Source organism: Tyto alba, unplaced genomic scaffold, assembly GCF_018691265.1.
Source record: "Tyto alba isolate M040663 unplaced genomic scaffold, T.alba_DEE_v4.0 Super-Scaffold_38, whole genome shotgun sequence".
Taxonomy (NCBI): domain Eukaryota; kingdom Metazoa; phylum Chordata; class Aves; order Strigiformes; family Tytonidae; genus Tyto; species Tyto alba.
Window position 1 is genome coordinate 18141179 of NW_024881313.1, and position 14700 is coordinate 18155878.

The following is a 14700-nucleotide window of genomic DNA, read 5'->3' on the forward strand; positions in this document are numbered from 1 at the left end:
TACTTGTTTGATTCACTGCATGTTTGCTATCTGCAGCTCTTTATTTTGTGTAAATGCATATTATAAAATAGTCTTTGGCTTATTCTCAGTTTTATTTAAAATGAAAAATGCTTTTGGTCAAACTGGAAGAAGTACATGGTGCTCATTAGAAACCCAGAGAGCATGGTGAATATACTGATAGGTGCTGCAGTGGCTTTTTAGTTTAAGGTAACGCTCTAAGAAATTAAAGCGCACTCGCTGTATGGGTGTTCTGGAGGAATGCTCCCTTGCCTGTTTTTTGACTCAGCCATGCATCCAGCCCAAGAGAAGAGCACGCTTAGGTTACTACTACAGACACAGCCACTGACTTCTACCCTGTGCTGCACACACATCATAGGAACAGCTGCAGCATCTGCCTTGCCCACAGGCACTTGACTTACTGAATCAGAGCTTCGTCTGTATGATTTTTTAAATTGAAATTACTGTTAACTACCCTCACTATATCCTTTCTTCCATGTGTTGTCAGAAAAATGGTTGAATTTTATTTTTTGTGTATTTTAATGAAGGGGTGTGCTGTTACAAAAGCAGCTGAGCAGTCAGGTCATTAGGACACCAACTTTCAGGTGTGCTTTACCCAAGAAATAGACTACTGTGAAGATTGTATCCCAGCATTTGTTTGGCCTTGGTGAAAATTCACCACACACTGAAAAACGCTCTAGTTGTAAAGGTGTTAGGTACAAAGTTAGAGCATATGGTGCAAGCAAAAGGTACTGCCAAAGGAGATACCTGACAGTGTTCCCCCATTGTGATTTTCAAAGTAAATTTTACACAACAACTCATAAGGCCAAAGAGGAAGTAAGTAGTAACAGCAGATTTTGGACTACATTAAATGAAAGACAGCAACAAAACCAGTCTCCCTGTTTTGCAAGAAAATAATTTGCTATAAGCTCAGTAATACTGTAATTTGCCAAATGGTCTTTTTTTTTATCCTGCATGATTAAAAGAGACAAAAACTAGTAATTGGCGATGATACAAAATGTTTAATTTACACGCAACATTTATGGAACGTCAAGGCAACAAAACATACAGTTTTGGCAATTTTTTGGAAAAATTATTAATCTTTAGAACTGAGAAAGACACACATAACTGACTTCCCATGCACAAGATGACACCCAGAAACTCACAGTGGTGTCAGACTACATAAAAGACTTCAGTTAAATGACACATGAATTTCACAGCAGTAGCTCCAAGAAAAGAGCCATCAGCGAACATGACTGAAGATCATGATTATAGCCCCTTCTGAAATACTGATGTAGCGGGATGTAGAGGTGTTTAACGGCAAGCAAGACCAATTGAATCACTGCACCGTGATGTAGAATATTAACCTGTGGAATCTGGATTCCCTCACTGTGTTTGTAGTAAAAACCGCATCTATAGTTTACAAATTAGTATTTAATAATGTTACTCAACTGCCATGAGAGGACAGGTGCTTAATGTGATAACAAAAAAAGAAAACAATTACATGAAGTAATGGACATTCTGACAGTGGATGAAAGGATTTAATGGTCAGAGTTTATTACAGAGAAATTAACTGGGTGGGTACATGAGGGCTTGAAAGACAAGGTCTGGTGGATTTTGCTAAGCTGCTTTAAAAATCTGCATTAAAATGGCATCAGTTGTTTACCCTGCCATGGATGCAATGACCTCCAGCACTGTGGACTGGAGAGTTGAGGAGATGTATCCTGAACCTCCTCCAGCTAAATCCAACAGTGCCTTGAGTTCCAGAGATGTGTAGCCTCATGCTTACAAAGGCTAAACATTTACTGTAGTTTTTAGTAAAGTAAGAATTAACCCTCTTTCTTTCAAGCCCATCCTAAAATGACCAGATTGTAGTAGTAGTGCCAAGGTACCATTACAAGAGGCAAATCAACTAAAACTGTACAGAGTGTAGTGACATACTGTAAACACCTAAGAGTAAGCAATAATTTAAAATCTGTCTTGTATTGCAGCTACTCATGTAAACAATTTATGAAACTTCTTTGGCACAAAAAAGCATTTTCCCTAGTACTTATAAATACAACGTACTTACATGCATTTAAGTTTTGTTTAAAAAGTTACTAATCATACTGATAAGCACTACCTTGATTAGCAAAATTCATAGATAAAGGATCCATTGTATCTTACAAAGAATTAAGAATACAGTTTGCAATTCAAAAATGAATTTGCAAACTTGGAAACTGTAGGGTAATCTGGAAAGTTAGTTTCATTTAAAAAATTTCTCCCTTTTTTCTTTTTCCTATCAGTAATTTAAATCAATGGCAAGTAATTTGAGAAAACTGATTTAAGTTCTGCCGTGTTACCTAATCAAGAAAAATACCTATTGCACTACTACAGGAATGAGAAAAATTTTTAACATGAGAATACTGTCATCACATTGTCTTTGTTTCCCCTTTTTCAATCTCCTTGGGATCTTGCCAGTAAACACACCATCCAAACTTTCCAAAGTGCTAACCCCACCATCCTTAGTCCCCATCTTTCCAGCAAGGCCAATAAATCAAGAAATTTCTTGTATAATGTTTGATTATCTGTAACTCAGGTCACTAAAAAGCATTCAGTGAGTTCCCTCAACATTTACAAATTGCTAAGTATGCTTGATTTAGATGATCAACCTACATTTGTTATTCACATGCAACTTCAAGAATAATAATAAGAGTGTTTCAGTGTGATTCTTCAGTGCAACTCAGACATCTCCTAAGTGCCATGATACTAACAGGAATGCAAAATCTAACACTGAATCAGCTTGAGAAGAGCTGTTGCTTGGTTAAATATGGTATTTGAGGTCCTATGCAACATACATCGATGAAAAGCTGGGGTTTTAGGTAAAATATTTATTTGCCTACAAAGAGTGGCGTTAAGGATTCCCTCTGTTCTGCAAGAGTTGTAGATATTTAAAGCACTGCAGAGAAGCACCGTGGCTAGAATAGGGCCAGGCCATTGCAAGGAGAAACAAAGGTCATGGCAGTTAAGTAGGGGACTGATTTCCAACTGTTTCATTTTAAAATCAGTCATAAGCATCAGATTATATGTCCTGTACCTGACAAAGAGCTTTAAATAATTCAGGACTAAAATAGAAAATCTGAAGAGTCCTCTGGAGAAAAAAAAGTTCAAATGAAAACTGACAGAATTTGTGAATTAAACAGGTAACCATTAAAAAAAAAAAAAAAAAAACCAAACAGCTTATTTTTTAATTTAGAATTAGCAGTCTTCATTGTAAGTCATTTTATGGAACATAAGACAAATGCATACAACACAAAGCTCTTCCTTCTTGTGTATATCTCAAGATGGTGTTAAGCCTGGACTTGTCATCTCTGTTGTAGGACTTGCAAGATATTCACTTGATTTCAGACTTGTGAGTGATTTGTAGCTTGCTACTGAAGTAAGAGAGCCACAGAGACCAAGCAATGATGGAGTGTCTTCCTTTCCTGTTAAGAAAAGTAAGAATTAACCTAATAATTTTTATAGCACAACATTACCTGACCACAAAAAGTGGGAACAGAAAAAACCTGTTTCATCTACACTATTATGAATTACATGTTGCTGCTTCAGCACACTCATACTTCATAAATGCAATTAGGAAGGCGCATGGTTTATGCCATACTTTCCTTGTCCAGGTGGTAAAAAGATCCCCACCTGTGCATTACAGGCTGAGCTGTAGTCACTCTCCTACAGAAGGAGATTCAGAGGCTCCGCTGACTACACAGTGAACTAATTCAAGCACAGGTTTTAGTTAAGTACATTATATAGAAATGGAAGTGATGTTAATCTAGCGTCAGTACCAGAGATATAATTTTAAATCCCTCAGAAAGGAATAGAGTTAAACTGGAATCAAGATGTATTTCTTTAAAAATAAAGATGTTTCATTTTTTAAACCTTGGCAATTTGAGGTGCATTAGGCTCTGACAACTGGAAAAAGCCCTACAGTGCAGGAGTGGCAGTGCAAGTATCTGCCCTGTCATCCAAATACACTTGACAGTTAACATGAAACCTACCTATAGGTATAAGACTACATTGGACAATTTCTCTATTTAATATCTTCCCTTCTCAGAATATCTGAGTTATTTTGTGCCAACTCTGCTAATATATTACATTGTAAAGAATGTGATCTACCAGCACCTCCCTATTTCATCCTCCTAGCTCACCTGCAGAATAGAAAAGATCACCTTAACCAGAGGTTAAAATTATCTTAAAAAGGTCACAGGCACACAATTTTATTGATAAGCCAGTCTACAAGGTTTTTTTTTAAAAAAATCACATCTATAAAGTAGCATTTCTTAAAAGTGGGCCTCCTGTTCCTGACAGCAAAGTTTTATTCTCATGAGAAGGATGTAAGAAAAAAACCAAATAACCCAAACCACATCCTGCCCAACAATTCATTATGAACAAAAAAAAATAAAAAGATATAGTTCTCTTGCATCATTTAAGGTTCTTACTGATAGTTTCCAGTAGATTTTAAGCCTCGCCTTTACCGAGCATTTTTAAAGTGACTGAATAGCTTTTCCTAAAGAATGAACTAGATTAGGTCTTCAAAAAAAGAACCTTAACTTTTAGAAAAAAAAAAATCTTAATTCCCATAAAAAAATACCCTTTAAAGACTACATTCAATTTGAGGACATAAAACACACAAAGAGCAGTGTAACACTACTTGGGCCCAGACCTTGATTTCAACAAGTGCAAAGCTAAAACTCTGATTATATGAGTGGGCTTAGTAGTAATGTGAAAGTTTACTACTTCTAATGTTTTAATTAAAACTGCCATACTAAGAGTTAGACCATAAGTATTTTAACAGCAGGATCACATACCGTTTTACAAAATTATATTAAAGCTTAGGTACTGATGAACCTCATTAATTTCTCAGTGAGTTGTTATGCTACTTTTAAAGACAGTCTTGAAATGAAAACCTAAAACTATTATTACCAGTGGTTTTGTTATACTTTGCCACTACAGAAGATAAAACATAGTTTCAAATGATTAATATTGCAAAAAAGCAGCTGAAAGCAGATCTGCACAAGAACTGTCTTCATAATAGCCATGTTGATTCTATTTCACTTTCTCTAAGCTAACTTGAAACAATTTAGATTTTAAGACTGTTTACAGTTTTTAAAAAAGTTGTAAATTTTACATCCTTGATATTTTAAACCCAAGAAATTTTACAGTTATGAACTTCTAAGGCTCTGTATTGGCAAGTCTGTTTAAAGTTAACATTTGAAGAGATAAAAAAAAGATTTTTTAAAAGCAATTTATGTTCGGTACCCAAAATAATACTATTTCAGAAGTCTTCCACCATTTTTCCACTTTTCATAATTGCCCACAAGATGGAGCAGCTCAACTTTGATAAGCATGCAGATTTTGAAAGGGGCTGTGTGTGTATATTACCTTGATATACTAGCATGGTTCATACCATGCTCCTCCCTCTATTTTAACAGCTACATTGTCAGGCTGCATCTCCACAGACAAATGTTGAATGCAAGATGTAAGCATGACAGTGGTAGTTGCACATCCAGTGCCTTTAATCTTATTTTTTTTTTTTTTTTTTTTTTTTTAAAGAAACAAAAAAGGAAACTTAAAGAACCCAAAAGATTTGAGTTAGTTGTAGCAGAAAGATGACAGAAGGTCCTCCTTGTAGCTGACCTGTCTCTGGTTCTGTGATGGAGAAGGAAGATATGCAACATATTTCAAACTTAGTTCTAAGTACAGCATGAAGTCTTGTAATTATTGGAGGGGGGGGTGAAGCATCTTCATAAATCCAACACTTATTTGAAGTATAGTCCTTAGGGAAACTGAAACAATTTGCATAACAAGGAAAAAAATATGATGTTCAATGCCTGTTTTGTTCACACTGAAAATTTATCTCACAGGGACTGAAGATCAGAGCTATGAAGAACAAAATAAAATGAAGCCACTAGACTGGGTCTGTACCTTCATTTAACAAGCTCATTCCATCCTGCTTCCCATCCTGTGAGTGACCGGGATCCAGAGAGGATTGAGAAAGACTAACTTCTGCTGAAAGTTGGTCCAGACTTTGAAAACTTTTCCTGCAAAGCAAGTAATACTTAATAGTAACACATTTAAAGATCTAAGTATCTTCAATTCTCCTTAAAAAGTTTTCTAATAAAAAAACCTCCTAGGCAGTTCATCTTTCTTCTCTTAAACACTGTTTGTTTACTTTCTAAAACACTGTTTTTTCCTAAAGCAATGATTTCCTCCTTTTTTTTTTTTTTTTTTCTCTCTTTTTTTAATTAATCCAAAGGAAGGAAAATTTTACGGTAAGCATGAGAAACTGATTTTTTCTGCCAGCTGATCCTTGTAAATTGTAACAGGTAATTACAATAGGATACATTTCAGGGTATGCTAAGGGAAACGTGTAATTCTGAGTTTTCCTGTTACTCTAAAGGTGAATCAGTGAATCAAAATAAATACTCAACTTACTCATCCCATTGTTGATTGTGCTTTCTATAGAGTAGAGTGTCCAAGGCAACAGCATTGACATCCAGAGCTCCTGGGGAAGGCCACTGATTGGTGAGGTGAGTAGTTAATTCTTGTCTCGATCTCAAATCGTTATTCTTTAACACAGTTCTGTGAATACAAAAAGCAGTAAATCTGTCGACTAAATGCAATTTCTTAAGGTACAGAAAGAAAACCAGGACAAATAGTCCTGACTAAGTTGATGCTCTACTTCAAGTGACCAACAAATTGCAATTTTCATAAAGCATCTTAAATGGTTCATTTTTCCTAGGGAAATCAACTTAGAAGCCTATTGAGAAATATTTAGAAACAGAAAAAAGTTGAAAATAGAATCTTTCCGCAAAAGCAATAAAAACCAACTGCATTCTAAAGATTTTTTCTGACAGCATGATGGTAATTAACAGTCCAACTATTTTGCAAACCAACTATGGGAATATAATATCTTCTTCTCCTTCCTCCCCTTCCCGCCCCCCCTCCCCCCAGCCCCATTTTTGTTTTTTGGTTTTGGTGGGTTTTTTTTTTGTTTGTTTGTTGGGCTTTTTTTTTGGGGGGGGGTGGGTGTTTTTTTTTGTTTTTTTTTGTTTTTTTGTTGTTTTTTTTTTTCAGTTTGAACACCACCCCCCACCCTCCTCCTCAATACTTTTGCAGAATGAACTAAAAACCAGACACATTAATTCCATTCTTTACTTCTAGGTAACATATAATACATAGTTATTCTGTTTTCTAGCACCTTACAAGCTTCTAGTAATTTATGTTTTTAAATTACAGAAAATGCGTTGAGTACCTTATGTGCTCAAATTAGTTTTGCCTCATATTCCCATGAAGCAGATCAGTTTTCTAAAATTCTGCAAAAGAGGAAGCTAATACGCCAATATTGGAAATCAGCTGTCAAAAGTCATACAGAAATAGGAAACACGGTTCTTCAGGCTCCAAGACAAGATCAGCCTTTTTCCAGTAGTAGAAGGCAACCTCCAATTTACCCTTATACTGCTGTAGAATAACTCTAGAAACAGAAGTCATATTTCTTGTTAACCCATAAATCCTCCAATCCACAAAATACTAGACAGTACTAAAATCCTGCTTTACAAGTTTGACTTCCTGTGGCCTGAAGCGAATAGCTAGTATTACTTCTCTCCATACTGAATGCACTCAGGAGTTCAAAGCCAAATGCCATGTTGTTATTTGACATGCCAACCTGCACAGCAAATTAAATAACTATTCATGGTAACATACGTTTATCTGAATTCACAAATAACATTGTCAATGGGTCTATTTTTACAATGCAGGTTTTAATTCTGGTGGTATCTTCACTGTTTAGACAAGAATCTCTGCAAGGGCACATAACACCAACCAAAGAGGCAAATTTTCCCACAAAACAAGGTAAGACAGTAGCGAGTTCAGTAAGGGATTTTTAGTAGCTGAGTTTCAGAGAAGAGACAGATGCAGAGCAATTTTGCAAGAGAAGGTGGTAAAGCACCACAGCGAACAAAACTATTTTCAAGAAACTTTTCTCAAGATGATGAATTCCCCCAGTGTTCATGCAAGCAGAAAATCAACTTTTCTACCCTGGGATCTCCCCCCTCAACCTCCTCTCTAAGGGGTCCATAGGAATAACCACTTTGATAACTCAGAGCTCTCAATTTCAGATATCTTGCCTGGTATTCGCTTCCCTATGTAATTCCCCTAATCCCATGGGGTACATCAAGCACTAAACAGGTCTGTTAAAGGTTTGTTGATCTGAGGAAACTGAAACAGTGAAGCAAACTCTTATGAGGTTAGCCAGTTATGCTACATCACCTCCTTATTCAGGAGGACTACTTGTATACTTTCACAGAAGCTTTGTAACAGGACACAGTTTATATTAGCAACTATGCACAGAGTAACTAAAAGCAAATTCATACACATGTAACACCTATGTGTAAATTCCAGCTTGGACAACTCCTGTATGTTATTACCACACAACTCAGCAGCACTGTTAAGTTGTTATCAAATAAACATGCTGAGCAAAGACAACAAACCCACACATCTACAGACAAGTTGCTAATAGTAGAATTTTGGCATTTTATGTAAGTTTATATATTGAGGCTTTTTCCACAAATCTCTATGCTATAGCAATGTGAAATTTCACCCTTTCTGTGTGGAAAAATAAATTCTGGAGCAAAGACTAGCCAAACTGCTCCAGGGATTTCAGCATAACAACATTTAGAGACAGTTCCAGTGAATCACTACTTAAACCACTCCACCATGCTCAGCAAGAAAACCGGGCATCAAGCAGGGCATAGAAGTAACTATACTCTTAAAACTTTTATGCTTTTATTCCGAATCTTTAAAAATAAGTTTAAAAAACTTTGATTGTATAAAATCAGTCAAAACACAGTATTCAATATATATAAAATAGTAGTAGAGACAATAGAAAGTTAGGCAAAATATTCACAGCAGGTGTGGGTAGTTACCACCTGTTTTTTCAGCCTTGTAGATTATTTAATTATTTGCTCTCTTGCAACCATTTTTAAAGTCTGCTGCAGGGGAATCCCACGAAAGACTTATTAAAGGCACTGCTTGCAAACATCAATTCTCTCAAGATAAACAAAAGCAGTATCAATTTATGCATATTATCCAGACTTATTTTAAGAGTCAAAGTATTAAACTGCACAGAATCATGGAATCATTTATGTTGGACTCGATCATCTTCCAACTGTAAACATAGCACTGCCAAGTCCACCACTAAACCATGTCTGAGTGCCATGTTTACACAGCATACATCATCCTCAAACTCTTAAATCACCATGAGGAAAAAATGATCCTGCTACAAATACTCAAAAATGGGAAGAGGAAGAGAAATGGAGACAAAGTGTTTACTATAGAAACAAGTTAAAAAAGAAAGAAATATGATCAAGTTTTAATGAGAAAAAGCGTAGACATTTCAAAACACCCTATGTGAAAAAATGCTGCACAAGATTCTTGAGTGCTGTCCTGCTTTTGGTCAGACAACAGGAGCTTTTTCTAGAAGTTAAGTGCTCTCAAAAGACAACAATTTATTTTATCCAAGGCAGACTGAATTTCTACAGTAATGCTCTTGTTCCTCAGAATGCAAACACTGTAACTAGTGCTGGCCAATTCTAGGCTGTGATACTGCAGGGTCTCCAGTAGGACTTTTCTTAATGATCACAATGAGTGCAATGAAGATTAAGTTCACTGTCAGGCTGCTTAACCAAAAGAAGAATATTACTATTAGAACTTATTTATCTGCTAGTATAGCAAAATAAGTTTGGCATATAAAAGCTTTCAGAGGAAAAATTAGAATAAAGTCTTCACAAAGCAAAAATAAGAAATGAAGAATGGTTGGAGAGGCACAAATGGCAAATAGGGAAATTTGTGAAATTTATAAGTTTCACAAAATATTCAAGAATGAAATGTAAAATGAGTATTTTCTGTTATTTACACACATATATTTTAAAAAAAAAAAACTACTGAAGTCTTTGAGCCTTGACTGGGAAATATTTCAAAAGTGTTACCAAAAGTTCATGTAAAAACAATATAATGTATTATGTAAGCTTATATATAAACTATAGTCTGTAGTAAAACATACTGAACTGGAATGGCCTATGTACAAACCGATTTTGTTCCATTGCTTTTGTTCCCGAGAATGAACTGCTGGCAAGAAACACCAACTGAAAATCTGAGTGATCTGAACACCTGTAGACCAAGACTCAAAGCCTAGATTTTATGAAGGATATTATCTCATAACTTATAAGCATAGCTTATATGGAACAAAATCCATAATACATCATAAGAGTAACACTGAAGATCACAAATATGCAGTTCTATGTTAAAGACAATAAAATATTGTTCTATTGGTTTTCTAGTTGTGATGATTTAAAGATGATGCAAGGTAAGGTTTCTAGACAATATGTTAATTCATTTAATACAGGAGTAAAAGCAAGGACATTCCAAAAAGGGAAGAAGGAGGAGAGAAAAAAGGGTTTACTATAAGCGAAGTTAAAAAAAGGAGGAAATATGATCAATTTTGAGTTAAAACAAGCAAACGAACATATACAACAAGCTGTTAAGTCCTGTTCTTCAGACTGGAAATAGAAAACTTGAAAGCCAAAAAGAAGATAAAAACATTGGCCTCTAAATATAATAATCTCAGAAGGGCAGTTGGTACATGGAGAATACAGTGGATCTTAAGAGACTGTATGATTATTTTCTGAATGAAACGCAGTGTGTGACATATTGCTGAATAGGGTATCCTGGACTAACAGTGAGACTGCAAACTGCAGAAAGTTTTGTGTAGAGTAGGGAGAATACGTAAGAATTTATTACAAGAGCAGGGGGGTTAAACTGATTTATGGTACATCACTTAATCTAGGCACAAAAAAATTCTTGGTTATCTGAAAGCCTGTGAACTTCTTCCCCCACCCCTATCTTCTCTACCTACAATAATTTCAATCTCTTTGTAATCATTTTTGCAAAAATTAGCAGCTCGCTCTCGTGATCTGCAGAAAGGAAACTGTTATTTTTGTTCTGCTCTCAACATCTGTGCCCTGAGCAGCCCTCACCCCAATAAATATTTACATAAGATAACTTCATATTGTGCTTAATGTTCTGAAAAACATTTTTAAGAACCAAGAATTAGTGAAGAGATGGTTGGCAGAGAGAGAATATTTCTGATTCCTTTGGAAGTAATTACTGACTTGCTATTTTCATACTGAAAAGTGGTGCGGCAAACCCAGCAAAATGCTTGTTGGAATTTATTACAGGAGAGAGTCATTGATGATGCTGGAGACAGAACATATTTTCAAAAAATTGCTTTTAAAATTCTCAAATATCCTCTGTATTACTTCATGGCATAGATTTTTCCACATATAAGAGAAGCATAATGCACACAGTCTTATCATGTTAGCCCAGGACACCCTGTTTAAGTTATGACATTTAAATTGTTGTGGTGTTTTTTTAATGTCTAAAGAAAGAAAAGCTTCACACAAATTCAAAATACTACTGAAACTAAAAATTTCTTAGGAAAAACAAGTAGCAAAAGAGAGGAGAACATCATGTTCCTAGTAGAATACATAATTAAAAACTAAAAAATATTTGGCTTTCATTTGTATTTTTTGTTTTCTACATCAGGAACCACTATTTAAATTAAGCTCCTCATAGAAAACAAAGACAAGTATTCAGTAAAAATAACCTGCAAATGACTTCCCACCTATCACAAAAGAATACTGATGATTCATTAACGAATCAACACTAAAATACTCCCAAGATAGGAGTAAGTGTCTGCCTCAAGTGCCGACACATACACTCCCTCCAGGCCTGCAAATTTACTTGCTTTTATTCAAGAATAACAGCAACAGCCAGAGTATTAACATCAGGTTTATACAACTATTTCCAGAAACGTCTCTGCATGCTTTTGACTTTCAGTCCTTTAATTGTGTATTTCAGAAGTAGGGAAAAGTGACTTGAATGAAGTCCTCTGATAAACATCCTTCTCCACTAGTGTTCACTGGCCCTGTCTTTGTCAGGTACTCTCCAGAATATTCACTTGCTGATTTCCTCAACTTTTATTATATTGAGAAGTTTATTTAATGATTTATTATTTTGAGATTATTTACTAAGCACAAGAATATAATTATGTACGGAACACATAAAATAATAAAATTAAAATTGACAAATTACTGCTTATGTCCATCCCTGCTCCACCGTATGTTGCCTTTTCAGTTGTGCTGGTACAATCATGTAGGACTCACTCTGAAAATGGATCATTGAAATGGTCAGATTTTTTTTTTTTTTAAACAGTTTTTTTTGTTTAGTTTTTAAACTTATTAAATAAGGTAAACCCTTATTAAAAAGTTCTGTTTGCACTAGCATCGCTTTTGTCAGCTCAGCTACCCCTCAAAAGGCTAAGAAATTACTCCTCCGGATTAGCAGATCTAAGACTTCTGCATCTTGAAAGTGTGACCTGACTTGATCTGCTCATTCATAGTGGGGGATGGGTACAAAAGACAACCTGTACGTGGTGTTCCTGCATGCAAAACAAAAATGATATAAAAATGCGATGGTTGTTGGTCACTTACTATACTGTAACTATGTTACCCCTGGGAAATTAAAAATAGATAAGTAAATAAAAATTAATCTAAATTTTAGCCCAAGCTAATATAGAAAAGCCTTATCTTGGTAACTACAAAATTTCTGGTCTCATTTCAGCTAGATTGGATTTCCATTTTCTCCTGGATCAAATCCAGATTTATGCCATTGGAAGCCTATTCTGAAAGGCCCATTTACATAGAATTTTTGTTTAATAAAGTCAGTTCTGTTTCTAATTACACCTATGAAAAACCAGTAATTTCTTACCTGCAAGTTTAATTTCTCCAAATCCAGAAAATGCCAGTCCAGTTGGCAATTTGCCCTCCTACCAGCAGATGAAGACAGGAAATAAACCAAACAGACTAATTCCCTAAGAAAGGGAATTCTATCAGATGAGTGCTCCCGTTCAAGAACTACCTGAGTAGTGAAAAGTAAAAATGAAAATAAAAGCTTAAAAAAAAAATAAGAACATTTGAATAAGAAAGAACAAGCTTTAAAAACCTTTTTTCAGGACTGGAAATATGGAATGCAAACTCAAATTGATAGCATACATGAATATAACTAAAATCTGTAAGAGCAACTCTAAAATAAAAGGTAATTCTCAAATTGTCAGTACTGTAGCAAGACAGTGAGCTGTCTGGACTGGTATGTCATTGGACTTTGAGAAATTAGATCAGCAGGTATGGAAATCAGTTACTTACCAGTAGATTTTGATGATGCAATATATCACCTCTCTCAGGTTTGTGCCCTGTGCACAGACACAGTATTCCCAAAATTAGATGCCAGAGCAGTTAGATCCCAGCAGACTAATGGCAGCCGCTGCAGTGAAAACAAGCAGGTATGTGCTACCACACCACATTCTCCTACTGACTGGCCAACAGATCTTCATGTGTCCCAGCAATGGTACTAGTTGTGCCACAGAACAGATCCCCTGGAAGCTTCTTCAGCAATTTCTTAGTTCTCCTTTATTATCTCCTAGAGATCTTGAAATATATTCTCCAGTAATAAAATTGCTGTCAATTTTATACAAGCTTTTATCTTTTTGACCTTTGGAGTAACTTGGATAAGCTTATATTGGTGGGAATATTGGCAGCTTAACTCCTGAGTTCTAGCCTAATTATGGTGAAGATATTATTGCAGAATACAGACATCCAAAATGGATCAAAACACACTACAATGCATTAACTTTGTGTTTACTCGTTAAAATACTACTGCAGTGTGTGACTGACAGTCTTCATGTCCTTGGAAAAATAACCAGGCCTGATTGTTTGGAGGAGGACAACAGGCACAGCACAGCCAGTTTCCCCTGGTGGTAGGTCTTGACTGAAAACAATAACAATATTGAACTTGGCTAGCAACCAAACTATTGAAAAAGTAAAGAAACAGCCTTTAATTCAGTTCTTCAACTATCAAATTCTTTCTGCTGAAAAATAGAGGACTTAGCAAACAGCTTTTTTTAACAGATTATCAAATTTGCCTTTAGTAAATATCCTCTCAAACAGAGCTTGTCATTCAAGGATTTTTTTTTTTCCCCCCATGTCAGTCATGTAAATACAGATTATCTGTCTATAGCTGAACTTCTTTTAAAAGAGTATTTCTATGGGGGTGAGGGACAGGGGAAAAAATAATAATCAAGAACTTCCTTCAAAACAGATCACCAAAAATAGCAGTCTTAATTTTTTGCCATTTTAACATGCTTCCCTTGGATTCAGTGAAAACAGCAGTATCAACTCCAAAATGGTTGGGTAAACTTTGGGTTGACAGAACAACCACTTTTTAAAATTTCCATTCATATATTAAGCCAGCAAGAGTTTCAGCAGAGATATCCAACATTATAACTGTAAGATGGATCTTTTACATAGGCAAGTATTTATCAAAACCAGCATATCAGCTCCTTTGGAATGCCATGTTCCTAATTACAAAAAAAGTGAATATGTGAATGTTGACTGACTTTGAAGGACAGAAGACCATGTTGGGTTAAAAAAAAAAGGGGGGGAGAGGGAGGCAAAAGAAAAAAAAAAAAAAAGGCAGAAAGCCATGAGTAACAGAAGTTCCTCCTGGTAGCTGAATGGGAATTAATACAACTACCAAACGATGCAAACAGTAAGACAG

The 14700-nt window shown here is 35.4% G+C and overlaps 1 protein-coding gene across 1 annotated transcript in view; it reads right to left on the reverse strand.

Moving 5' to 3' along the window:
• Window positions 1–999: 999 nt before the first annotated feature.
• The window catches only part of RUNDC3B (RUN domain containing 3B), a 53823-nt gene continuing 40122 nt past the window's right edge, over window positions 1000–14700 (reverse strand). The window contains exons 9-11 of the mRNA XM_042802088.1: window positions 6466–6612; window positions 5956–6071; window positions 1000–3461 (exon numbers count right to left, since the gene is read on the reverse strand). Coding sequence (XP_042658022.1) covers window positions 3316–3461; window positions 5956–6071; window positions 6466–6612 — 409 coding nt within the window. The 3' untranslated portion in view covers window positions 1000–3315. The remainder of the gene's footprint in view (window positions 3462–5955; window positions 6072–6465; window positions 6613–14700) is intronic.